At 38.5% G+C, this 27680-nt stretch overlaps 1 protein-coding gene across 1 annotated transcript in view; it reads right to left on the bottom strand.

The window, feature by feature from the left end:
* The window catches only part of tox (thymocyte selection-associated high mobility group box), a 75794-nt gene extending 63233 nt beyond the window's left edge, over positions 1-12561 (bottom strand). Inside the window, exon 1 of the mRNA XM_005938191.2 lies at positions 11976-12561. Within this exon, the coding sequence (XP_005938253.1) occupies positions 11976-12080 (105 nt within the window). The 5' untranslated portion in view covers positions 12081-12561. The remainder of the gene's footprint in view (positions 1-11975) is intronic.
* Between the last annotated feature and the right edge of the window lie 15119 nt (positions 12562-27680).

The following is a 27680-nucleotide window of genomic DNA, read 5'->3' on the forward strand; positions in this document are numbered from 1 at the left end:
TTTTGGTTAGACGTGAATACACACGCGGACAGGCACCATGTGTGAATATACTGCTTGTCTTAGAACAAGTGGAGCAGATGCGGATAAGCCAACCCGACAATTGTTGCTTCTCATGTGTCTTTACATTCCAGACAGGGGTAATAATGAAAACTCTCTACTCATAATCATTTTAGATAAAATAATAATAAATATACACCATGTTCAAGTGTGGATTGGCGCAGAATAGCAGTACTACACCTGTAGGCTGCCTTAGACGATTAGCTATACAGTATATGGGGCCTAGTCCGCTACGCGATCTGGCAATAGAGATTCAATATATCATAATGGTCCCAGTCATACACCCATTGTAATGAATATTTAACAGTACAAAACCCAGAAATGAACTAGAAGAATGAAGCACACATTGTTGCTCCAATTAAAAATACACCATGCCATCTGGCAGCGAGAGCACAGTCCAGCTGATGTCAATCATTGTTACGTGCAACACAAATGATGCCCTACAAATAAGACAGGGGGTGTGAAACATTTAGTGAATTCTAAGATTTACAAAAATAACACATTGACAATAACTTCTATATTTTCACAGCTGGATGTGGGGATGAGCACTACATTGTGTAACTAAATAACCTGCAACTGCACATAAGTCATTGGCCCTGATGCAATGTTGGTTAAACTTACAAGTTTAATGATCAATCACAGAGCGTGCCAGAACATGTCTGTTGTTTTTCTACCACAACGCATAAACTTTGGGTGCCTACTAACTCTCCAACAGAGGGTGAGAAAGAAGGAGTGCCTCACTAGCGGCACAGAGGTACAGGGAGGAGAGGGAGACCAAAATCTAAAAAGCAGATCTGCCCACAGATTTTTTTGTTAGGTACTTTTTGGGGGAAAATAAATCAAAACAAACTACATGCGCTGCCCTCCTCCGCTTCCGATAACATTGATTCATTAATGGTTGAATTGTCTCGTCAGAGGGCTATGTTTATATCAGCTATTGTAAGAAAACCAAATCTTAAAAAGGCAGATCCTTCGCCCCTTAACGTTGTGTATTTTGCTATTAGGGATTACTTGTTTGAATGGAGGGAGGAAAATAAATTCAAAATCATAAACTACATCTGAACATTAATCTAAATTCATTACAATTCAATTTTTTAATTTATATATAAACTCCATCGGCTCATAATGTGGATGAATTAATCTCAATAGTCTTACGATAATCTCAGTTGGGCCACTCAGGCAATCCTTTACATTAGCGTATGAGTATTGGGGCGCCACGTGATGCAATCAGCATGCTAAAAAAAAACCAACAAATAATTATCCCCAATAATAATTTACGATTAGATTTTTGTCCATTGACCAATATCACAATATTTTTACATGATCTCAAGCGCTTTATCACACTAAGTCTCAAAAGTCATAGATACAGAGAAAAACCCAACAATCATATGACCCCCTATGAGCAAGCACTTTGGCGACAGTGGGAAGGAAAAACTCCCTTTTAACAGGAAGAAACCTCCGGCAGAACCAGGCTCAGGGAGGGGCGGCCATCTGCTGCGACCGGTTGGGGTGAGAGAAGGAAGACAGGATAAAGACATGCTGTGGAAGAGAGACAGAGGTTAATAACAGATATGATTCAATGCAGAGAGGTCTATTAACACATAGTGAGTGAGAAAGGTGACTGGAAAGGAAAAACTCAATGCATCATGGGAATCCCCCGGCAGCCTACATCTATTGCAGCATAACTAAGGGAGGATTCAGGGTCACCTGGTCCAGCCCTAACTATATGCTTTAGCAAAAAGGAAAGTTTGAAGCCTAATCTTGAAAGTAGAGATAGTGTCTGTCTCCTGAATCCAAACTGGAAGCTGGTTCCACAGAAGAGGGGCCTGAAAACTGAAGGCTCTGCCTCCCATTCTACTTTTAAATACTCTAGGAACAACAAGTAGGCCTGCAGAGCGAGAGCGAAGTGCTCTAATAGGGTGATATGAATCTGGTTAGATACCATATTTCTAAGATTTTCAGGGCCGAGTACAATAACCTCAGTTTTATCTGAATTAAGAAGCAGAAAGTTAGCGGCCATCCAGGTCTTTATGTCTTTAAGACATTCCTGCAGTTTAACTAATTGGTGTGTGTTATCTGGCTTCATGGACAGATAGAGCTGGGTGTCATCTGCATAGCAGTGAAAATGTATGCTATGTCTTCTAATGATGCTGCCTAAGGGAAGCATGTATAATGTAAACAGAATTGGTCCTAGCACTGAACCCTGTGGAACTCCATAATTAACCTCAGTGTGTGAAGAGGACTCTCCATTTACATGCACAAACTGGAGTCTATTAGATAGATATGATACAAACCACTGCAGCGCAGTACCTGTAATACCTACAGCATGTTCTAATCGCTCTAATAGGATATTATGGTCGACAGTATCGAATGCTGCACTGAGGTCTAGCAGGACAAGCACAGAGATGAGTCCACTGTCAGAGGCCATAAGAAGATCATTTGTAACCTTCACTAAAGCTGTTTCTGTGCTGTGATGAGCTCTGAAACCTGACTGAAACTCTTCAAATAAACCATTCCTCTGCAGATGATCTGTTAGCTGTTTGACAACTACTCTTTCAAGGATTTTTGATATGAAAGGAAGGTTGGAGATTGGCCTATAATTAGCTAAGACTGCTGGGTCTAGAGATGGCTTTTTGAGTAAAGGTTTAACTACAGCCAGCTTGAAGGCCTGTGGTACATAGCCGATCATTAGAGATAGGTTGATCATATTTAAGATCGAAGAATTAATTAATGGCAGGACTTCTTTGAGCAGTTTTGTAGGAATGGGGTCTAAAAGACACGTTGATGGTTTGGAGGAAGTAATTATTGAAGTTAACTCAGAAAGATCAATTGGAGAAAAAGAGTCTAACTTAACATCAATGGTACTAAGAGTAGCTGTAGATAATATTACATCTGTGGGATGATTACTGGTAATTTTTTCTCTAATGATAAAAATTTTATTTGTGAAGAAGTTCATGAAGTCATTACTAGTTAACGTTAAAGGGATTGTTGGCTCAAAAGAGCTCTGACTTTTTGTCAGCCTGGCTACAGTGCTGAAGAGAAACCTGGGGTTGTTCTTATTTTCTTCAATCAGTGATGAATAGTAAGATGTTCTGGCTTTGCGGAGGGCTTTCTTATAAAGCAGCAAACTATTTCTCCAGGCTAAATGATGATCCTCTAAATTTGTGACACGCCATTTCCTCTCCAGATTACGAGTCATCTGCTTTAGGGTACGTGTTTGAGAATTATACCACGGAGTCAGGTACTTCTGATTAGAGACCTTAGTTTTCACAGGAGCTACAGTATCCAGAGTCGTACGTAGTGAGGAGGTGAAATTATTAACAAGATAATCGACCTCTGTTGGGGTAGCGTTCAGATAGCTGCTCTGCTCTGTGTTGGTACAGGGCATTGAAGATGATAACAGTGGGTGGATTATATTCTTAAACTTAGTTACAGCGCTTTCAGAAAGACATCTACTTTGATAAAGTCTACTCCACCGCTGTGTAATCAATTATTGTAAATGTAAATGTTATCAGGAAATGATCAGACAGGAGAGGGTTTTCAGGAAACACTGTTAAATGTTCAGTTTCTATGCCATATGTTAAAACAAGATCTAGAGTGTGATTAAAGTGGTGGGTGGGTTCTTTTACATTTTGAGAGAAGCCAATTGAGTCTAATAACAGATTAAATGCCATGTTGAGGCTGTCATTTTTAGCATCTACATGGATGTTAAAATCACCCACAATAATTATTTTATCTGAGCTGAGAACTAAATCAGATAAAAAGTCTGAGAAATCAGACAGAAACTCTGTGTAAGGCCCAGGTGGACGATAGATGATAACAAGTAAGACTGGTTTCTGAGTTTCACAGCTGGGGTGGACGAGGCTAAGCATCAGGCTTTCAAATGAATTAAAAGTCTGTCTTGGTCTTTCATTAATTAATAGGCTGGTGTGAAAAATTGCTGCCACACCGCCCCCTCGGCCTGTGCTTCGAGATTTCTGGTAGTTAGAATGACTCGGGGGTGTTGATTCATTTAAACTATTGAACTATTGAAATCGCGTTTGAATTTGCACTTGTTTTTTGCTTTGACTTTGCGATCGCGCGAACTGTGTATAGAGAGCGGCAGCACTGATTGGTAAGTCACAGATTAATTGCGCAGATAAATTGCAACAATTCCTCTGACATCGTCTTATCAATCGTTAGCTTACTATCAAACATGACAAGTGAAATCTCCTGCAGCAAGCTTAAACATGTGATAGAGGTTGATTGCGCAGAGAATTGCTGATCGTTATGTAAGTATGTGTGTAAAAGCAGATGGATTTACGCAGGTATTTTAGTTCTGCAGAGCCAAACAAGACAGGTCAGGGTGAAGAAGGGAGCTACCACAAAACGGAAAGTTATGACAAATCAGACTATGAGGCAAAAGGAAAGCGCAGCTTTTTTGGTTTAATGGACAAAAGAATTTATGTGGCTGGAATATGACGAGCTAAATAACATAATGTTCTGCCGGGTGTGTTGTGAGTTTCTCTCGATTTCTGAGTCGACAACCGCCTTTGTTACTGGGACCAGTCATTATAAGAACCCATGAGAAATGCAAGAAATGCATTATTGCTCAGTCTGCAGTATCTTTCCCAGAACAAACACCGATTGCAAAAAACATACTAAAAATAAACCAAGCATACAACAAGAAGTCCTGAAAAGCTGTTTAGAACAGCGTACTATGTTGCAAAGAGTGAACTACCATTGGCAAGATTTAGCAGTCTTTGCAAACTTCAAAAAGCAAATGTCCTAGATCTTGGTTCCACTTGCCTCTTACTGAACACTGATTCATGTTCTACACAGTTCTTGCAAGTTCATAGAAATTTCTGTTCAATTAGAACCAAATATTTGAGTTGATGATTGTAATTTGTTGTAATTTGTGTTTTAAATTTTTTAGATTGATGTTTTGTTTCCTTTACAATATTATACATTAAATATAAAGGAAACAAAACATCAATCAAAAAATTGTCTCTCTTTTTTTTTTTTTATTCGGGCTACTTAAATTTATTTTGGGCTACCAAAAACTGAATAGTGCCTGCCCGAAGGGCTAACAGGGATTTTGACATTTTGCGAGCCCTGCTTTTAGCCATAAACAAGCACAGTTTCAGAAGCTAGAAGACGTTACCTTACATATCAAGTCTTCAGGCATCTGGCCTTCTGTGATAACACTTCCATTAGCATACAGGGAGAATTTCTGTGAGAAGAGCTAGTTGTAAAACAAACTCTAAACAGGATACTGGCGACCTGTGGACATGAACACTTTAAATTTGCCCTCCTGTTCACTGAGAGGATCTCTGAGTAGAACAAGAACTGCCATCTGAAAGCCCTCCGAGAGGCAGATGAAACATTCAGGAACACAACGACAACAGCAACTGAACTTTTAAAATGAGACAGAGGGGAATTGTTTATTACTAAATTAATTGCAAATGGCAATCAATTTACCAATGGACAAATGCCCAAGTAAAGTGGAGAACAGTGTATATGCAGATGAAATAGAGAGTTGTATATTAAAATAGAGCTGGGCGATAGAATGATAACGATATGTATTGCGAAATAACTTTTTCTCAATAGAAAAGTTAAACTATTGCGATAGGCCTCATCTCTCCTGTCCTCTTAAAAAAAAGAAAAAAGAAGAAGAACAGCCAATTAGGGCTTGGCAATATGGCCTAAAATTCATATCGCGATATAATTTGAAGCATGTGCGGTAACGATATATATCACGATATATTCTTTTCTTCTGTATAACGTATTTTCCACACTATAAGGCACACTTAAAATCCTTTAATTTTCTCAAAAATCGAGAGTGTGCCTTATGTATGAATTCTGGTTGTGCTTACTGACCTCGAACCGATTTTGGCTGCAGAAATCTGTTAAAAAATGTTTTAGTACAACTTTGGTAAGCCGCACTGCTTGATGGATGTCAGGTCCCAAAGTCAAACGAACACAAGAGTTAAAAACGGTCTAGATTCTTTCATCTTTAATTAAATCATCTGCGTTGCTGCTTTATTGGGTGTAACAATTAAGTTTTACATCCATGAAAACAGAATTTATTAAATTTAACGGAGTTAGAAGTTAACAGGAAGTTAGCTCGCTAGTTTACACCTAAACATTTCATACCATGTTCTGACTGAGAGATTTTTGAAACTAATTAAAACGTACAGCTCTGCTACCACTTCCAACATAAATGAAGACAGAAAACTAAACAGCAGTGGCGTTTGCAGGGTTACTGAAGTTGGACTACCTGGTATATAATGTTGTGCTACGTGATTGCTAGCGACACAGCTATGTTAGCATAACATTAGCACAGTGAAGCTGGAGGATGAACGCCAACTTTTTTTCCACTCGATAAAAGTTAACGTGAGGGATTCTGGTGGTCAGGGACAAATGCAATCGCATAGCAGGATGCTATACACGGGCCAAACTTCAGTCAGGAGAACAACTGAGATTATTCATCCACAATACGAGGTTAGTTATTAATATACTGCAACAACATGGGAATAGAACAGCTGCGAGAGAATTCAACATTAATGAATCAATGTTACGGAAGTGGAGGAAGCGCAGTTTTTGGCTTTCCCCATATTTCAAAGTGAAAAGATCTCTTTGCTATGACTGTCGCCCGCCATAATTTGCAGATGATAATGGTTTTAGCCGCTGCGATGCTTTCGACCAAAACAGGCACAGCTTGATGACATCATCAACATGCGCTATCACGATAGAGTCAAAATCTCTGTCGTTGGCTAAATTTATATCGTTTCTATCGTATATCGTTTATGTCGCCCACCCCTACAGTCAATCCAAATTAACTAGCGCAGAGCCGAACCAATCACAGCCACAGCGTCACGTGACTTGTTACGTACAGCACAAGTGCCAAGCCGCACATGTGTATTTGTTTGGGAAGCAGCCAGCCGCCGTGCCGCCCGGGTAATGGAGGAAATGAGTGTGCCGACTAGAGAAAAATCAACCGAGAGCGTGACCGAAGGTTACCGAAGAGAAAACAGATGATGGTTCCAATGCCGGAGAGATTGTCGAACGAAGAGCCATAGAAGTTCCGTAGTGTGAAGGTATTTCGGCTATTTCAAGTCTGACAAAAACGAGTAGCGCGCACTGTAAATTGTGCCGAAAGCAAGTCTGGAAATACAATAAACCGGTGCATGCCACATCTCGACGGAACGCTAATTGTATTCGGTTTGTCAGATAAAGTAACTTCTAAAACTGTACTTGAAAAGCTCAGCTATACAACAAGGAGAGATTGAGAATTTCCTTTTAGTTCTCAGTTTATTTGATATTGACAAAAGTTAGTCAGTTTTGTCTGTTCTTCTGTAAAACAAACTAAGATTTATTTTTAGAATTAATATTTTGTTTCTAAGTGGAATTGACAATTTAGTCTGTTTCGTTTGTTCTATTTTGAAACTTAAACACTTTAGCGGCTGCCTTTTGTGTAGTTTGCAATATTTGCCTTTATTTATCTGAAAAAGTCTCATGTTCCTTAAGTACATCTACCCTGTTGAACTTATTATGGGAAATAAATATTTAAATAAAACAAGCTGCTGATTATTTCACATTTTACTTGTGAGCAACGGCACATTTAAATCTTACAAATATAGTTATTTGGCTTATATCGTGATAGATATCGTTATCGCCTGAAATGAAAAAACATACGTGATATGAAAAAATCTTCATATCGCCCAGCTCTATATTAAAAGCACAAGCAATGTTGGACAGAGGTGGAAGAATCATGTGACAACAGAGTTGGGCGAGGTATAAAAATTTTCCAACCGGCAATCGTCAGTCCAACAACCACCGATGGGCATTTGCGCATGCGCAGACTTTTTGATGGGCAGGGCAATGTTATCATATATTATATCATTGCTGATTGCGCATCAACTCTGACAATAATAAAAAATATATATAATAGTCACCAATTTGGGATTCCTTTGGCTTTAAACCAGATGAAAGAGGTATACCTAAGGATGTGACCAGAGCGGCATGCCACTTGTGCAGATGTACAAATTGTTTGAGTACTTTGCCAGCAAAATACTCAAACACGACTAACTTGCATGAGCATGTACGTGTCCACCATCCACCTGAGCATGCTAGGCTATCACCAGCTTCTGCAGCTCCAACAACAAGCATTTGGGCGCACTCTGAGGAGGTTGCATTTGCTCGCAGATGAAAGAGGGTGCTGTTAAAACAGTGCTATTTTTTTCTGTTCGACTGCATCTATTAGCTCCATCATTATTAGCAAACTTACTCACTGGTAAATAAAGAAATAAATCGCCCTTGTAAAAACTATCGATATATTCATCCAATCACCCAACCCTATGTGACAACAACCTCTTATTGAACTTTACACCCATTAACATGTAGCAACACATCTGTAAAATTCTGACTGTATTCAGACATGCTGCACAGTTTACTTGCAATTCTTCAAGGTTTTTATTTGCAGCCATTGCATGCCAGAAGGCTCGGCTGTAAACTATCTCTTTATATTTATTTTTGTTTGTTTGTTTGTTATTTTTGTTGTTTATTACATTTCTCCACACAACCAAGCTACTCATTATTTTTGCACCAACATTTTTCTTTTTATTAAACACCCTACATTATCAGTAGCTGTCATACTCAACCTTGAGAAATAGGTTACTATGAATTGGCTATAAAGCAGCCTTAATGCAGAGCTCTAATCAGAATGAATTATTTTGGATTGATGGATAATTTAGCTTGTTTAATCCATTTGTTGATGAAGTGAGGATTCTAAGACCACATTCTGCCAAAGATATATACAAACAGACACAGACAGTAACACAGAGAGACTCACAAGCTAAAAGTAGCATGGGCCTCACCGTGAAGCTATTCAATGCAGTGTATTTTAAGGGTGTAAATGGTAAATGGCCTGCATTACACCCTTTGGTGTAAGAGCAAAGGGTGCAATCAGACTTATTTTGCCACTTTAGAAAAGTAAAACTGCTCTGTATTTGAGGTTGAATTCCTGAAAACAGTCACTCATTTCAGATTCAGAGCCAACCAAGAAGTACGTCTTTAAAAGAACTGAATTAATGTTTAATCAACTCTCCTACTTTTGGCCTCTCTCCCTTTTCTTCAGTTTTTCTCTGCCTCTCTATGCAGTAATATGATCTCTTCTATCAGGCCGACAGGGCCGTGAATCAAGACACAGAGGAAAAAAAAAATATAGTACAAACCTTGGTGGCCCCACCCCCACTACACACACTCTACCTCCTCTGTGTGTGTGTGTGTGTGTGTGTGTGTGTGTGTGTGTGTGAATGTGTGTGTGTGTGTGTGTGTGTGTGTGTGTGTTGTGTGAGAGAGTGTGTGTGTCTTCCTCTCCCTCACTCGCATTCTCTCTCTCTCTCTCATCAACAACATCCCTACCCCCAACAACTCTCTCTCTCTTTCTCTTTCCAATCCCTACCCCCAACCACACAGGCTTGCTCTCTCTCCACATCCTCCGAGCTCTTATCTTCTATCTCTCCTTCCCTCTTTCTGAAACAAATACACACTAGCAACAACATGGCGCAGTGCTATATGGGGCCTTTCCACACTTGATGTGATTATGAGCTTAAAAACACAGCCCAGTATACACCACAGTGAGTTTGGTCATTACGGTAACAAATAAATAAATCACAAAAAAAAAATGGGGGAATAACTAACATATGTGCTGCTTACGCCCAATAACCACAGATTAAGGTCAGAGGTCACAACAGCTTTGTCATCACTTCTGCTCCATGACCTACAAACTGCATATAGTTTAGAAGTTCTCCAAATCTGCTATTTTTGTACTTTATTCAAAGAAAAATGACATTTATGCACCATCAGAGATCACACAGCACGGTCATGTCAGAGTCAAGAAATAGTCTCCGCACTTTTACCAAACTGCTTCATAATCCAAACAGAGCGGTGGCATACACAGACTCCATCAGCCGAGCATATTTCTTATTCCAGCACATATACACGTATATCAGCATATTTTATTATTGAACAAGAACTTAACAATGAGCATACTAATTTAAATATGTCTATCATTGGTTAACCACTTCAAGCAACTCAAGAAGTCTTGAACTCAAAATGGGCTTCACCAAAGGAAATATGGGTTCTCACTGATTTTAATCAACTTCCACTTTACAGCCCCATCCCATAATTTGTGATTTGTAAGTAAGTTCTCTCCATTTGAAGTGTCATTCTCTGATATATAATATTTTCTAACATCTGTCTTGTCAGCGAGCTCAACAGCACCGTAGCTGGTGTGACTGTTTCATTAGATGGTCTCCAGTTGTTCATGTGGCCAACAATGAAGGAACTATCCTGACGGTGGCATTTTTGGGGTTCCAGAGCTTCGGAAATAATCAGGTCTGAACTGTCGGGCAAAGACGCAATGGCACAGACCCAACCGTATGAGAAAGAGTTCAGTTAAACTCATCAGTGGAAACAAAGAAAAGGTGGAGTCAAAAGTTATGACATCAGGCTACAGGCCTGCCTTTGTTGGTTCCCCCGGTGCGCATTACATTTTACCCTCTGAAGTAGGTTACTAGCGACCAATCTAGGATTACGAGTAGAGTCTGGGTTAGGTTAACCTCCAACCTTTTTTCCAGCACTAGCTGAAAAGTTTCTACAGGAAAAAAAATGAAATGCAAACTTGAATGTATATAACCTGTTTGGAAACTTAGTTCTTCTAGTTTCTGAACATTTGCATGTTTAGCTTGTGGCTAGAATGAAATCCAACCCTTACACTAATCCTACATGCTTTGTCAGTGACCTGATGGATATTTTGATGTTAAAAGGCCTTAATCCGATCATGAAAACTACTGCACGGGTTTGTTAGGAGAATTTCATATGACATGAGTATTTAATTTGAACTTCCAGTTGCTGTTGTTTGCATGGTATGTCAATAAAACAGATTGAAGTATAAAAGAAAATAGAGAGAAAGGGTTCAACACACCTTAACTACAGGTGCACAATTGACTTAGAATGATTTATTGATTAATAGTTCATTAAAGTCAGTATTTTCTTGTAATGAACTCATTATTACTATTTTTTTTACTTCTATTTAAAAGTACCAAACTACAAAATGAACCAGTCTATTTGAGACAGAGGATAATCGAGGTTAATAGTAGCAGTCAATTCACCTGGATGCAGTCATTAGCTAAACCTAATTAAATAATTAGGCAATTTTTCACTGTCAAATGGGCATGATTTGATTGAACCAAGACAATTTACTCTGACAAACATCCCCATACACTGGATGGGGATGGATTGTCCTTAACTGCAATCTACCTATAAGCTAAGCATCCACATTCACCCATCCTGGATCCCTATCAGGTCCAGGTTTCTACTGTAAATCTAACCCTGACCTTTGCTTCCCAAACTCCATTCACCTTGACAAGATAGAATCAGAAATGAGTACTGCAAATTCTACACAAGATCACCTCTGTAAGCATACTACAAAAAGAGATCCTGGTTTCCTGTTTTCCTCCCTCATGCTTGCCATCTCTTTCATTCCAAACATACATCTTCTGTTTGGACTTCAAATATGCAGCATATTTAAACCCGATGGCCTTTCTATTACCAGTGGGCGTCTTTTTAATTATAGGTGTCATCACATCACAGACGACAAAGCCGGAATAAAATTACAGGCTCTGCACCCTCTAGTGAGTGAAAAATATAAAAAGAAGCACTCAAATGTAGTTACCTTCAGTAACTACGATAATTAACTGGAGCCTAACAAGCCAATTAATTACCCCTTAATTGGCAGGGCGCGGAACATGAACACGGAGAGGGGAGACAGCTGAGTGGGACTAATAAGTCAGAATAAGACAACACAAAAGTGTATTTTATCTGCTAACAGAAGAAGCCTATGTGCGGTAGTTTGCTTTCTTTCCCCCACTTACCTTGTTGGTCCCAAAGGCCGGGTCAGGGTAGGAAATCTGTCCCAATCTATTGTGGTCTGGCGCGGCTAGAGACTGAGGAGGAGGCGGGTAAACTGTTACATCCATGGCTGGAAATACATCCACTTCTCTTCCGAGTTTCTTTCCTTGCTTTTGTATTTTCAAAATTAAAGAGATTTAAAAAACCTGAGCTTACTCTAAAAAAACAACTTTTTCAAAGACAGAACTAACTGGTGAAATAATTCTTAAACCAAGCTGTGAGAGGCAGCGAAGTTTTAGGCTGACGCTGTTCTCCACACACCGGCTTTCCTGCCCAAGAAACTGCTGCTCTGGGGAGCAAAGTTCCCTGTTCACGTACTTCTCACGTTAAAAACAAACGTTAAAATGAAGTAGTGCTTTTAAAAAGCACCGTTTCCTCTATTGCGTCCGTTAGCCCTGTGTATGGTTCGGACAGGGGACGTCGTGGACCCTGTCTGTCCCTGCTTGGGACTCTGTTTGAATTTTCCTCCACTGCTGATGCTGCTGCTGCTGCTGCTGATGCCGCCGCTGCGCGTGTGCTCAGTGCTGCGGTGCCTCGCGGACCAGTCATACAAAGAGCTTTTCTGTCAAGTTAGCGAGAGTTAGCCACAACGAAGCCGGAAGTACGTTTCACCTCACAAAGCCCGGGTTCTGTCAGGAGAAAAAAATAAGAGCTTAGCGATGACAATACAAATATTACCTTTTTCAGGCTTTTCGTAGAATTAAGACGCTGACTAAAATAATGATGAATGATTTAAAAGAATATACTATTCCCCAGAGAGTGACTTTATTTTGGTGGTAACTGACTGTATGAGGCGTTTGCAGCTACCTTGGCAAAAAAAGATGGAGCTTATGGCAGCACGTGCTCCATCTAGAGGGGGGGAGAGTGTTATAAGGTCCAGCCAGTGCTGTACAGTTAGCTGTTGTCTATGTATTAATTTTGACTGTCATCACCTTGAACAGCTTGTTGGCTTATCTGTTAAACTTTGGCTAAGCATTATAGTTTAGTCTTACCAGGACATAGGTTTGCCAGAGACAACAAGGCAGGAATATTGTTGTTTCCCACTTTCTATGAAATGAACCTGTTCCAGAACACTCCAGAATTGTACATGCTTAATGACTCAGTCTGCTGAGGTACACTGAAATGTTGTTATGTATGAAAAACAAGTACACAAAACTACACAGGTTACCAATGTTTAGCATGTACAGGACTTTTATTTATTAATATTAATATTATTATAATTAATAATATTAATATTTTTATTCAACTTTCCACAGTCCTTTTCTGAGTAAATACAATACACCTGAAAGCTAAGCAAAAACTGAGAATTGCCTTCTACCAGCTTCACCCATGTGATAAGAATATTTCCAGTCTTTGTTGTAGCTGCAGTTCCCTTTCTTTGTGGTAGTTTCCATCGTGTCTGCTGAAATATGCATAGTGTGACTTGGCCCATAATGGCAGCCCTTCCTGCTCTCTTCACAGCCACTGGATAAAAGGCAGTCTTTAGAGATGTCTGGCAGGGGCAGAAAAGATGGAAATGCTGTGCAATGTTTCATAAAGTAGGACACCTGGTCACCCTATCAGTGACTGACTGGTAAATTTAATTACACTTCTGCATTCTCTTGTGAATTCGGTGGTTACACTGGTGGTAGCTACAGTGAACCTATAGCAGAATGTAGCCTAATGCAAATTTTCAGGCTACAGGTTCACTGTAAGAAAAAAACAGGTTAGGCCAGCCAGGCCTGATACCGTCTTTCACATTTCTTTTGATGCTACACAAGTAAGCTAAATTTTACTTTCATTTCTCTTGTCTGAGCTGGCTCTGGTAGCAGTGGAGCCATGATCATCAATCTGGTGGTCCATATTTCTCCTTGGATCTCCAAAGAGTTTCTGAGAGCTAGTTCAGAAATAAAGCCTGAACTGGCAGCAGATCAATCTATTGAACTAAGGTGGCATGTGGAACCTTTAAAATACATTCTCCTGACATTCAAGTAATGTTTCCACCAGAGTTTAAAGGGCCTGTGATAACTGCACTTAATTTTTAATTTTTCAGTTTGAGCAATGCAGTCTAACTGGTGTTGGCAGAGTACACCATCTCTCTTTATTCCTCTGTCAGAATGCCTTTATGTAAATGGAAACTGATGTCACTTCAACAGACAAAGGTTTTCTCTTCAAAAGTACAAGCTGTGCAATGTCAAATTTTGACTACACACGATGAATATGCACCAGAATATGCACTTGTAGAAACAAGAATGTAAAGAAACAAGAAAGGAAATCAGTGGGTGGACCTGTCTGGAGAAGCTGAGCCAGAGTCTGTTTGTCCTTTAGCTCATTTTTTTGTTTTTGATCAGCATCATAGCACATTCTATGAAACTGTCAGAAAATCGATGGAAAGGTTCAGATACTGGGTTAAAACTCTTTTTGTTGATGCAGCATCTACTTTATTACAGATCAGAATACAGTTCAGCCCAGCCGTCATTTTTCAGTCTGTTATCAGGTCAGTATGGTGTGACAGTTTTTGTTTGCTGTTTTGTCTACAGATGTCCCAAACAGCATTCCTAAAAGGTGGATTGAAGTCCCAAAACGCTGCCACAGAGAAAATAATGGGGTGGGGAGGACTTCAAAAGCAGAAATAATGACACTAATTTTCAGTCTGGGAGGTACTCTGGGACAGTGTTGGGTTTAGTTGTGGACGGGAAAACAAATAAATGAGTGTGAACTTTGGTAGGCAGGGAGGGGGGCATCAGGGGTTGCATTGGGGTTGGGGTCCCCCTCCTCCCAGAAAGGTCTCCAGTCCATCAAAGGGCAAGTTTATTATGTGGTTATTCTAAATTTACCATATTATAGCTGTTGATGTGAGAAAGTGTGATGGTCTGTCTCTCTGTGAAAATCATTTACTTTCATTTAAAAACAGCAAATGTAAAAACTGCAATGTTGTCTCTAATTTCAGATGTGGTGCTAGAAAAGTAATGCATTTAAATTGTTTGTGTATGGATATAAACAAGACTTATTTTTATAGTCTCCTGTGCTCATTTTAAATCAGATAATTGATAGTGTAGCCCTTAATTTAGGTTTGGGCAAAGTATAAATAGTGTCAAATTCAAAAGTCATGTAAATCATGGAGATGAAACAAGATAATCATAGGGTAGGGATATTGTAAAAGAAACAAGGAAGCAGGCTGTGTGTTTGAGAGTGAAAGAAAGAGACCATTCAATATAAACGAAAGAGGAATGATTCCTTTCATGTTTTCATGATATTTAATGACAAAACATATACCGTAGCCAGTATCTGCAATTACACATGTGTACACAGTTGCACATAAACAAAGAAAAGCTCTCCCCCTACGCTAAAATACACACACACACACAATATAATCATCTTGCAGATTCACACACAGTGAACTTAAACAGATGGTCACACATGCACATCAGATATAAAAAAAACTGCTCACACAAAAAGTATGTGCAGAACCCCACATAATTATACCCTATATGGAATAATTATGCCACAGCCACATATAAGCATTTGTGTGCAGTCCAAATACACACACACACACTCTTAGGAAACATGTCTATGCTCATACCAGAACACTCACGAACATACTGCACACACAAGCAGGTATCATAAAATACATTTTCTTATTTTTATACATCCCTGATACTCTCACATCACACAAACACACACAGCACAGACCAGCCCACACATACTTAGCGAACATACAGTGTTTGAGTTGCCCATCCCCCCAAATACACACATACATATATGCACCCCTCCCCTCTGAAAAAGGCATAATTCACTTCCACATTCTCCTCCCCCACACACAGTTCCTCTCTATAAAACTCCACACATACATAGACTGTATACACACACGATGTGCACATGAACTGAGCCAGTCAACACACACACACACCTATAAGAGTAGATGCAAGGACAGAACTGCAAACCCATACACATGCCTGTGCTGCAACACACATGCTAATGCATGTCAAGACACACACAAATATGTGCACAAACAAAAGACCGCACTCTCTCTCTCTCCATGACTCACTCTGCCTCATACAGTGTTAAGATTGCCATGCATGAACTTTCCAACATATTTTGGGTTAAAATTGCAGTGTACTATAGCATATGAATGATGTGTGTCCCTTCACGTTGGGGGATTACATTATAGATTCATGGCACAGCCATGCACTCCTGAATGAAAACAGCCAGTGCTATATGTGTTACAGCTTTCTAGTGGGAAAGAGACAATGCAAAAGAGGAAGGAAATCAGAAAAAAAAAAAGAGTTTATTAAGGCAACTGTTGCATAGAAAAGAACACAGTGCGATATTGCTAATGTGTTGTTTTTTTGTTTTTTTGTTTGGCTAACAGAAACCATTGTAGAGTTAGAGAGTTTTGATTTGGAGCTAGAAAAATTATATGCTTGGGTTAATCAAGCATGTGAAACAGACGGGTTTCAGTCTGATCATTTAAAAGCGTAAATGCCAGTCATTATGAGGGTCAGCAGTGAGCATCTTTATACCAAGACACAGCACAGACTTTACCAGTGCTACGGCTTCCTAAGTAGACGTGATAAATATGGATGGATGAAAGCACAGTGATGTTCATCGTAGAGATACATGGGTTTTTCGGTAAATGCCATAAGTTACAGCTTATATTTGCATAGTGTATTTTTGGAAGATTTATCTATGTAGACAGGTCTCATTTGAATGTGCTGCTGAGATCAAGAATGTGACATTAAGTGTCAAGAATTAAGGTTTAAGGTTTACTTATTTATATAGCACATTTTACAACAACAGGCTTGATCAAAGTGCTTAACAATCAGCAAAAATCAGCGAGACATTAAAAGGCAATGCACAGGAAAAAAGTAACAAACCAACAACAGACACACCAACAAACATCAAAGGTGACAGACATGTAACAGGCCTGATGATAGATAAACTAATTGGATTCAAAAGCCAAAGTAAAAAGTGAGTTTTAAAAGAATGGATAGACTCAGAAGTGCGGGGAGGTTATTCCAGAGTCTAGGTGCTGCAATTGCAAAGGCCCGATCACCTGTGGTGAGGGTCAATTATCAGGGTCTCTCTCCCCTCTATTGAGGACATCTACACCACACGCTGCATTCGCAAAGCCACCAGCATTGTGGCTGATCGGACACACCCCTTTCACACACTCTTCACACTCCTGCCATCTGGAAAAAGGTACCGAAGCATTCGGGCACACACATCCAGACTGTGCAACAGCTTTTTTCCACAAGCCACCCGTCTCCTCAGCAAAAAGGAGCTGGACTGATAAACACACACACACACACACACACGCACACACAAACATTATCACTCAGCTTAACTCAACTACCTCAAAACATTGAGACTGGACTGTCTAATCAACACAAGCGCAAACACACTGACCTACACCACCAAACTATCGTACACACCAACCTGTAAATGCTCTTTTGCACAATATTATTACTGGTCTTTTTGCACTAACTTCTTTACTTCCTAATTTTTGCTGCTACACTAAGGAATGTTTACTGTTCCTCCACTACTTCAACTCATCATCGCAAAACCTTATTATTATGTTACGTTGTGGTTTTTTTGTCACATTGTCACTACGTTGCTCTTGTTTGCACATTTGCACGTGCACTTTGTTGTCTGCTGTCTGTTAACAAAAAAAAAAGTCTTCCTTAGATAGTTAGATAGGTTTTGTTAATTTATGTTGTAATTTATGTTAGGTCAGTCTGTCTTGTCTCTGCTAGCCAGCTAACTAGGCCTCTTAGTTAGCTAGTTTAGTGTTTTCTGTTAATTTATGTTGTAAATTTATGTTGCATGTAGCACCTTGGTTCCTGGAGGAACGTTGTTTCGCTTCACTGTGTACTAACTGTATATGGTTGAAGTGACAATAAAGCCAACTTGACTTGACTTGACTTGACTTGACTTGGTAAGAAGAAGACCTAAATACAAGTAACTACAAAAATAAGGGCAATAAATGGCAAAAGCAATCACATGAATGAATTTAACATGAGGGAGCTGACACAAAAGGCTGGCCCAAGAAACACTGAAGGAAAGAAATTCTAAATTCTAAAAGCTGAATTTAGGAACTTAGGACTAAAAAGACCCAGGAAATATACAAAGATGAAAAGATAAACATTAAGGAAACTAAGAGTTAAAATAAATAAAAATTTAAGAATAAACAGAACTTGAAAGTCTGAATAATTGGTCATAACCTGAGCTATGGTTCACTTTTTCTATTGGAGTAAGTACATTCAGATACTGCTATGCATTCTTTCTAATGGCAGCTAGGGAACTCCTGCTGTTGGAAAAACACTTCCAGCTGTAACATCTATTGGAAAATACTTTGATTCGGAACTTCCAGATGAGCTTATGGCATCAGTCAGATGTTTGCACAGTGCTCCCATCTACTGTGCACTTGTTTCTGTTTTTGTGTTTTTTATGTCTTTTCGTTGCATCTTTCTGCAACGCACTAATCACTTCCTGCAGAAACTGATAGACATTGGCCTCAGCCTGAACCCAGACTTTACTTCGGATTGGACCGACAGTATTGATTCCAGATTGCGAGACCAATCTCAGGTGGTGTTTGATTGGATAATGGATGTAAATAGTTGAACCATATCCACATACATAGAGCAATTTTAGATTCATATGTAAAATATGTGTTAGACTGTGTATTCAATGTTGAAAAAAACAAAAAAACTTTAAAATATTATTATCAGCATACTGTATGGGGTGAGTCGTAATGCTGTGGCACAACAAACAGAGGCAGTGCAGCATATGCAGAACTGTACATGTGTTTAAATAAAGCATTTCATTAATCACCAGAAATACCAATGAATAATAAAATATGTATAGCTGACTTTTCAGAATGACCAACTACGGCAGTAAACATGATTCATATTTGTGTACTGTAAACCCATCAGAGTCAGATGTTTGAATCTTTGAATGAGGTACACACAGCCTCTGATCACAGAAAATGAAATGAAAATGTAATGGTTGTTAATGCAAGTCAAATAAGTGATTTGATTTTTATTGAGAACTTCACCATTATTTAGTTAAACTCAATTTGTGTTTGTTTCTTTTTATATTCCACAAAATTGGTGTATCACTATAATTCCATTACAGTAGACAAGAAAAAGTAAGCAATTATCTTGTCCAAATAAACTGAGAAGAAATGAAAAGGAATAACTAGTGGTACTCAAAACTGATTGTAATGGCAAATTGTAAGTTTGGCTTGAATTCATTCTTATTAGCAAGACAGCCTGAGGTTAGTTTTCCTTTAAAAACCAATAAATAAATATGAAGAAAGGTTGAGTATAACTAATTTCCCTTTCAAAAAGAGTCGGCTAACCTAGAATTTTGCAAAATGATTACTTGGCACTGCTTTGGTCTGCAACATTTCAACAATTAACCGATTACAGCTGTTATTATGAAATACAATTGCAATCGAATCTATTTTGATAGATATAAAAAGACAGATATAAAAAGAACAAAGGTCTTTTTATATCTGTCTTTGGTCAAAATAGATTTGGACAAAATAGATTCTTGAAGGTAAAGTTCTATATTCTGTCTCCTTAATTTTTTTCATGATTAAAAAACTTGTTTGTTTGTTTTTCATGCCTGACTGTTTCTTGGCCAGAAACACCAACTTCCTGCTCTGTTGTTACTGTGGGGTTGGCAAAGACCCAGTAGAGACTCAGAGAAATAACTATACTCAACCAGGAAACACTCCAATTATATTTTATTTAGTAGAGTAACAAGAAGGGTAGAAACAGATATAGATCCAAGTTCCTCAGCTAGACATGACAGAAAATATACTAAATGTGCAATTTTCCTACACACAAAAAAAAAAAAATACAAAAGGATACACTGTATAAATTGTTTATTGAACGTATTGGTTCTTAAATAGCACTTTTGTACTCTGAGCACTCAAAGTACTTTATACAACTTGTCTCGTTCACCCATTCACACAAGCGCTTTTGTGTGGTTTACTAGGTTTTCCCTCTGCTGATCAGCTCTGTTGGTCAAGAGTAGAGAGCCTTCTGACCTTCTGGAGAGAACAGAAACAGACTTGCAACAGGTGGTGAGGACAGCACAGCGTGTCATTGGTGCAACTCTAGCCTTTCTCAGTCATATTCACACTAACCGACTACAAAAGAAAGCTAGTTGTGTTATAATGGAGCACAATCAGACCAGATATTGTCTTTCCCCTGTATTATGTATATACAAGCTTTCTTAAGTTTACTTTAATTTATGCTGCTGTCTTTTTTTCTTTTCTTTTTTTCCCCCTGTCAAACGTAGAGCTGTTATTTTTTTTCTCAAAATGATAGACTACCCATTGCTGGACAGTCAGGGAAGGAGGTGCTAGCTAGCCACTTGCAGGATGGGAAAATAAACACACAGCACTGTATTATAGTTTTCTTTCTTGTGTGATGCCCTGTGTTTCACAGTTAACCTTTGGAACACCTGCAACAGCTCTGTGGTCTCACAAAAGTGACGAGACCAAAAAACATCTCACTTGTTCTTCTGCCTAAACTTTGTGAAGTTTGCCAGATGCGTTCCCACTTTTTGTCTAGTATGACAGAAGACAAAATCATACATGACACCTATTCTCATTCTCATCTTCAACGAGGCCTTTTGATGTCAGGATTAGACCATACTTGTTCTGACATTATGCAGTCCAAATCCAGCACTACTCAAATATGTCTTCATCTTAATATTTAGGTACTTGCTTTGTTGCCATAATGTGAGAAATACCTGGACACACACACACACACAGGCAGTCTCCTCTGATCTGACAGTCTCATATTCGATGAATGCCCACTGAATTCATTTGCACATTTTTAGCTGAAGGTTGATGCATCATTCAGACCTATTTTTCCCCGCAGTCACTGTTTTACACCCCATCTCATCATTATTTCATACAAGGCTATTTATTATGCTACTGTATAGCACATACACACACACACACACGCACACATGCACACACACTAGAATAAACCCTCTGTATGGCTTCATATACACCGCATGAATACAGATTAGATGTGCATAAATACAGAAGCAGCCTGTTTGGAACTGAAATCAAAGGCAAATCAATCAGTTGCTCTTAAGCTTATACAGTTTTATATACTACTTTAACTGCTGGTAGATTTCACATGACGTGACGTGAGGATTGTATTTGAGAAAACCTAAATAGATTTCCAGAGAAATGATGTAGCTACTTTATATATTGACCTTACCTCACAGTGACAATACTTCCAAGTAAGGGAATTTGTTTTGGAAGAATGACCTTCGTTCCTCTTGTCCAGCATACTTGTAGAATCTAACACAAGAACCTTGAAGCTATTCTGGATGCTTAACTCACCGATATTGGTCAATACACACACACACACGCACGCGCACACACACACATATAAAATTAAAGCTAACACAATGGGGGTGTGTGTATGTGTATGTGTGTGTCTCTAATACTGGACTATGTTTTAGCAGTGTCAGCTTCAGTGTGTAGATGTGTACAGAGAAAAAGCCCTGTGTTTGTACTGTACTTAACAGCTGTGAGTGCAGGCAAAATAAATGTAACTCAGATTAAGATCTCTTAATAATTCAACCAATCACACGTCTTCCAGGATATACATTTCAGTGTTATGGGGTAACTTCCTCTTTCTGCCTCACGCTGTTTGGGCCTGTTTGGTTACAGAACTGATGGCTGCTGACTCTACTAAGCAGTGGTATAAAAGAAGTAGTTAATTTTCTAGTTTATTGAGGTTTTTAAAATTCTTTTATAGTATATAACAGACTTACTGATGTTAAATGTGAAATTACATCATTACTAAACAAGCCATTTTGTCTGAAGACTTTTGTAGCTGTCATATGATTTTTATTATATAATATAATGACTGATTGTTATCAGTCACTTCTAACTGTTCCCCCTGATCAATTTCAGGTAAATTTTTGTATGGTGAAAATCCTGCAGCACGTTGTCTTCAAATTCACTTGTGTTATCTTAGCATTTAAGTGATTAGCTTTTTCGTCATTTATACTCTGTGTCTATCATTTAGATTTTCTTTAAAATCTAGCAAATCTACATACAAGTGCTTTGCTACATTAGGACACATTTTCTCCTGAGTCCAGTTAGCATCAAATTTGAATCCACAACTCACCAACAGCTCATCTGCTAAAGAATGCAAATAAAATAACTGCGGCCTCAGTTCATGATTTATTCATAGAGATTTAAAAAAAGATGACAAGACAAAAGTGGAACTTTTTTTGAAGGTTTGGGTGAAAGTCAGCTGTCACAGGACTGAATTTCATAAAAGGAACATTTTACCAGCAAACACCGTGGTAGCCTGAATATTTAGCCATCAATTTATGCCCTGAATCTCAAGCTTGCTTAGTATATGTAACAGGACAATGATCTGAAACACACCAGCACACCCACCTCTATATGACTCAATATAGCGGGGCGGCTGTAACTCAGCTGGTAGAGCAGGTCACCTGCTAACCTGAAGGTTGGTGGTTCAATCCCAGTTTGCTCCAGGCTGCGAGCCAAGTATCCTTGAGCAAGAAGTAGATGCTAATTCTTGAACACTGTTCTTGCTGGCAAGGGTGCAAAAAAACCAGTACAAAGGTGTTTGCCCCATAGATCCAGTCTTTAGGGGGACTGGACACAGACGGTTACTTTTGGATAGTTTTTTTTCCCTGTAATAATTAAAATCACCGTTTAAACACTGCATTTTGCTTTTACTCGAATTATCTTACCCTAATCTTAAACTATTTAAACCTGAACCATTAAATAATTGCCAAAAAATTCAAATTTTTTGAAAATGGAGTTTAGTGAACATTTAGTGATGACATTAGAAAATAAATGAAATATTAATTTGCATTTACAACTTTTAATTTGTACCATATTTGCTGCATCACGGATTGATTGGTTTTTTTATTGATTGATTTTTGCAATGTATTCATTAAATATTTATTCTTCAACTTATTTCAGTTTTTCAGAGGAGAAAGAAAAATCCCACTGATGTAGAAGTTCTAAAAACTCACAAAAACCCACGTATCAAATATGATACACTCGGCGTTAAAAGGTTAAAATTTATTTGATGATCTGAAACATTTCAGTGTGGCAAAAATGCAAAAAATAAAAAACAAGAAAGAATGGCGACAAAAACCTTTTTACTGTACTGTATAAAACTTTACTTATCAAATTCTCTCCGGTTTTAATCATGAAGCTTCCTTGAACCTTCCTTCCTTCCTTGAATCACAAAGCTAGGTCTTCCTTGAAATGATATTTTTGTAAGACTGGATTATCTTCCCAATTATTACTGGTGCAACACCACATTTATATCACTTAAGTCCACTCGGCAGGAGATTGTTTGGGGTAATTTCATCTGCAGAGAGTCAAGCAAGTAGTTTTGTCAAAGCTATTTATTGGTGTCTTAGAGATAAGAAAAGGTGTCTGGCTGAAGCAACATTGGACACTGTGAACAAACAATCCTGTTTTGGGGAAAAACAATTTTAACATTTGCATACGCAGGTAGGAGGAGGAGGAGTGGCTCAACTCACAAGTATGCATTTACTATAAGTGAAAATTGTACTGTGAGATGGGATGCTGTGGGAGAAAACAATGGTTTGTCAGTGAGAGCATTTCTGATCATTTCAGTAAGAATTTATCTCTGACTTCATTACATTAAGATAAAATGTGCACTTACACTTCCTTCTCAAACTATTATTGTTTCGGTTTGCAGAAACACTCCCCTCAGTTTTTGCTGTACATCATATCATGCCCAGACTGTCATTCGCCATTTCCATCTTCACTCAGATAGCTGACAGGGAATATGTGTGACAGGAAATTAGTTGAGGTTTGCAGTGAAGCATTTTGAGATAATCTGAATGGAAAATGACCCGACTCCAGCTCTGACCTGTGCTTCTATGAAGGTAAAACTCAGTCAGTATGACAGGGCGGCACTGACGCTTCTATTTTAAAATGTATGTAGAGATAGAGACTGGTAGCATTTCCATGTGTTCATCTTACTCAGCATAGCAAAGCACAGTGCAGCAAATTCAATTCAATTCAATTTTATTTATTCAGCACCAAATCACAACAACAGTCAAGGCACTGTATTTTGTAAGGTAGATCCTACAATAATACATACAGAGAAAAACCCAACAATCATATGACCCCCTATGAGCAAGCACTTTGACAACAGTGGGAAGAAAAAACTCAATTTTAACAGGAAAACCAGGCTCAGGGAGGGGCGGCCAAATAGATACAATTTGATGTATTCATTTTATTTATTCACTGATTTCAAATATCAAACTGAGGTTTGCATCTACATAAGTAATTCCAGGATAACTCAACATTTATTGTGCATCTCTGTGGTCTCTGTTCATCAGAATCTGTTAGCGCTAACACAAAAATTTTATGTACTCCAAAAACTGTAAATAAAAGAGGTCACCACAGTGACAAGTTGGCCAGTCTTTTATTTATTTTAAATTTTTTAAATTTAATTTGATTAAATTTTTTTTTGCCAGAAGTCAGCAGGCCTAGTTATCGGCTAACAAGTGCTAGTTATCAGCTAACGCTAGCAAACTTAGTTAGCATTTGTTATGCCTAATTTGTGCTAATATACCAATGAAACGCTCAAATTTTACTCACAAAAATGGAAGCAAGAACATGCTGGACTGTGCTACAGAGAAAGTAACACTGTTATCAGATAAGTCCATTAAAATGCTCCAAAAGGGGGCAACAGCACAAACACAGTGCTGAGGTCCAGTTGTGAGATTTGAATTAGTGGAGGTAAGGTCTATCAGATCACTGTCACTGGCAGTCCTGAAGAAAATCATGAACTTGTTTAGTTTAGTATAAATATTACATTAATTGCAGTACAATAATTGACCCTCTAATACTGCGGTCTCCAACCTTTTTTGGGCCACGGACCAGTTTAATGTCAGACAATATTTTCATGGACCGGCCTTTAAGGTGTCGCGGATAAATACAACAAAATAAAATGATACGACCAAGACAAAAACTGTGGTATTTTGTGAATATATATATATATAATAGTAAATGCAAAATTCACTTTGTAATTGTGTAACTTTATTAGCAGCGTCCTCCTGAAATGCACCAACAACATTGAGAGTAACATCCTCCTCTCTGCCCCTTAATGCTCTCTGGTCGCTGTGGTAACGCATAAATATTTCTTTCAAAATAAGACACACAACTACAACATGGGAAAAGACCCAGGGAAACCGAGTTAATGATAAAAACCATGAAAACCATAGATTTAATATCCGAGTATCAACTCTCGCAGCCCGGTACCAAACGACTGGTACCAGTCTGTGGCCTGGGGGTTGGGGACTACTGCTCTAATAAACTTAAAACTATAGGATTACTCTGTTTCATTCATTTGTGTTTCGTGGGGGAAAGCAGCAAGAAGCACAACAAATGAATAAATGAATATTTACCCTTTTTTTTAACAAATAGCTCACTGTCTTCATCCATCTCTTCAGATAAGTTCTTCAACATTGATCATAAGGAGCTAAAAACTTTCTTTCAAATGACATGATGGCATGATTCTCAAGTATCAACAACCCACCTCGTCTTTATGTGGCCCATTGACAAATTTTCGTTAATTTTTAGTATTTACACAAGACAGCAGGTATCATTCATGGCTTTTTTTCCATTTTGCTTACACTCTTGTTTCCTGTAATTTTTTTCAGGATCCAAATTTCCAGCGAACCCAAGCAGATCATAAAAGACATAAGCTGAGATCGGTTGTGATCAGGCCAAGTCACGGCTAAAATTTATGAGTTTGTATTGCTCTGTTTTATCTGAAAATTCCCTTAGCACAAGTTAACCTACAGGATTTTCCCAAGGTATGTTAATTGTTCTGCTGCCATGGCAGAAATAAAATCATTACTAGTGAACATGTCGAAAGTGTGTCCCAGCATCTTCACTACTTATCGGACAGGAAGTGCAGATGATGGTAAGCTTAAAATGACAGAAAATGCTGAAAAATGTTAACTGTCAGAAAAAGTAGCCTTGACCTGTTTCCAAGAGACAGCCTGGAGAGCAAGTATGTGACTTCGCCCATATACCTGATAAAGTTTGGATAGAATGGGGGGGGGGAGTTTAATAAATGTTTCAGCTTTAACCAAGATAAATCTGAAGCCACTGAACCCTGAGTCACTCCTCATGTGTTCTTTATGAATGCATACATGAATGAGTGTGGGTTTTCATGTTAAATTGCTTAAAGTGAGGTCAATAAGACTTGAAAAGTGTTGAAAAAATCCAATACCAGCTCACTGTGCATTAATATGTATTTGCAGAGAGTCAAGCTTCTATTTGGCTGCTGTCTATATGTGATCACCACACACCACGGGGCTTGGAGAGAGAAAGTAAGAGAGAGGGAGAAGGGATAGTGTTGGTGACAGCCCGTCAGTTTGCATTGACAACAATGTGACGATGAGGTCTACTCCGTTTTGACAGGTTGCCCTATTCGCGCACACTTGCACACACGCCGATATAGCAAGAGTGTGTGTATGTTGCAGAAAGGGAATAATAAATTGGACCACATGATTTTAAAGTAATTGCTAGTTGTCAAGGTGACAGAGAGGTGAGGCAAAGAACTGATGCTATGGCACTGAACTTATTAGTAGTAAACAAAAAACTAATCAGAACAAGAATATGCACACTGATATAAGAGGGTCCTACAACTTCAGGCTTTTTTGTGTGTTCCCTTTCATATCTAATGCATTTCTGTAATTCACTGTAATTCAAACTTTTTTCTAAATTTTTTTGTCGAATTTAGTTACAGCTCCTAGAAGATATTTTAAATGCCCTTCAATACGCTTTGCATTCAGTTATTATTTCATAATATTATGCTAGACTCAGTAAACCCTTCACCGGTGACATTTTATTTGGGCTAGGATAAAGGGATGGAATTTACACTTATACACAGTGTTGGGAAGGTTACTTTTAAAATGTATTCCACTACAGATTACAGAATTCATGCCCCAAAATGTATTTTGTAACATATTCCATGAGAGTAACGTATTCTGAATACTTTAGATTACTTTATATATTGTCAAACTTTTTACAACTACATGAATGTACTATTGCTGTGTGATTTATTACTATTACTGAAGGCTACTTGCGATACCAATACAAACTAGATTTTTAAATTTTAATATAAAATGAGTAACAGTAGGTGCACATTAGGTAAGGCTGCACTTTTTGAAGCGATCTCATATAGAAAACTATTCCGGGCGTATATAAAACAGGTCCTCGGCTCCGAACTGTAGTAAAGGGACCTCTGGCCAATACGTCAGGTTCCGTGTCGGGCTCGTAGCCGAAAAAACTAGCTTTACTTTGTTGTCTGGGTGAACTTTGCTAGCGAGAGACAGAGAGAAGCGTTGAAAGGCTGCTCCAACGGTAGTTATTGTTTTGGAGAAAAACACGAACACAGTGTACAGTTGAGTCTTAGCAGCTTACTTACAACTGGGCTATACTGCCCATGACGCTACATTCTTTAGGGCTATACCTGTAGCACTCTGCCTATTGCCTTCATATTAAATAATTTTTTGAACAATAATTTTTAAAAATATTTCTTCACGTCATTATGCGGGCCGCAAGTAGAGATGACATGGATTGAGACACAGGTATTAGACCATCT

The sequence above is a fragment of the Haplochromis burtoni genome, unplaced genomic scaffold (assembly GCF_018398535.1).
Source record: "Haplochromis burtoni strain Fernald_Lab_line unplaced genomic scaffold, NCSU_Asbu1 Contig_243, whole genome shotgun sequence".
In the NCBI taxonomy this organism is placed as follows: Eukaryota; Metazoa; Chordata; class Actinopteri; order Cichliformes; family Cichlidae; genus Haplochromis; species Haplochromis burtoni.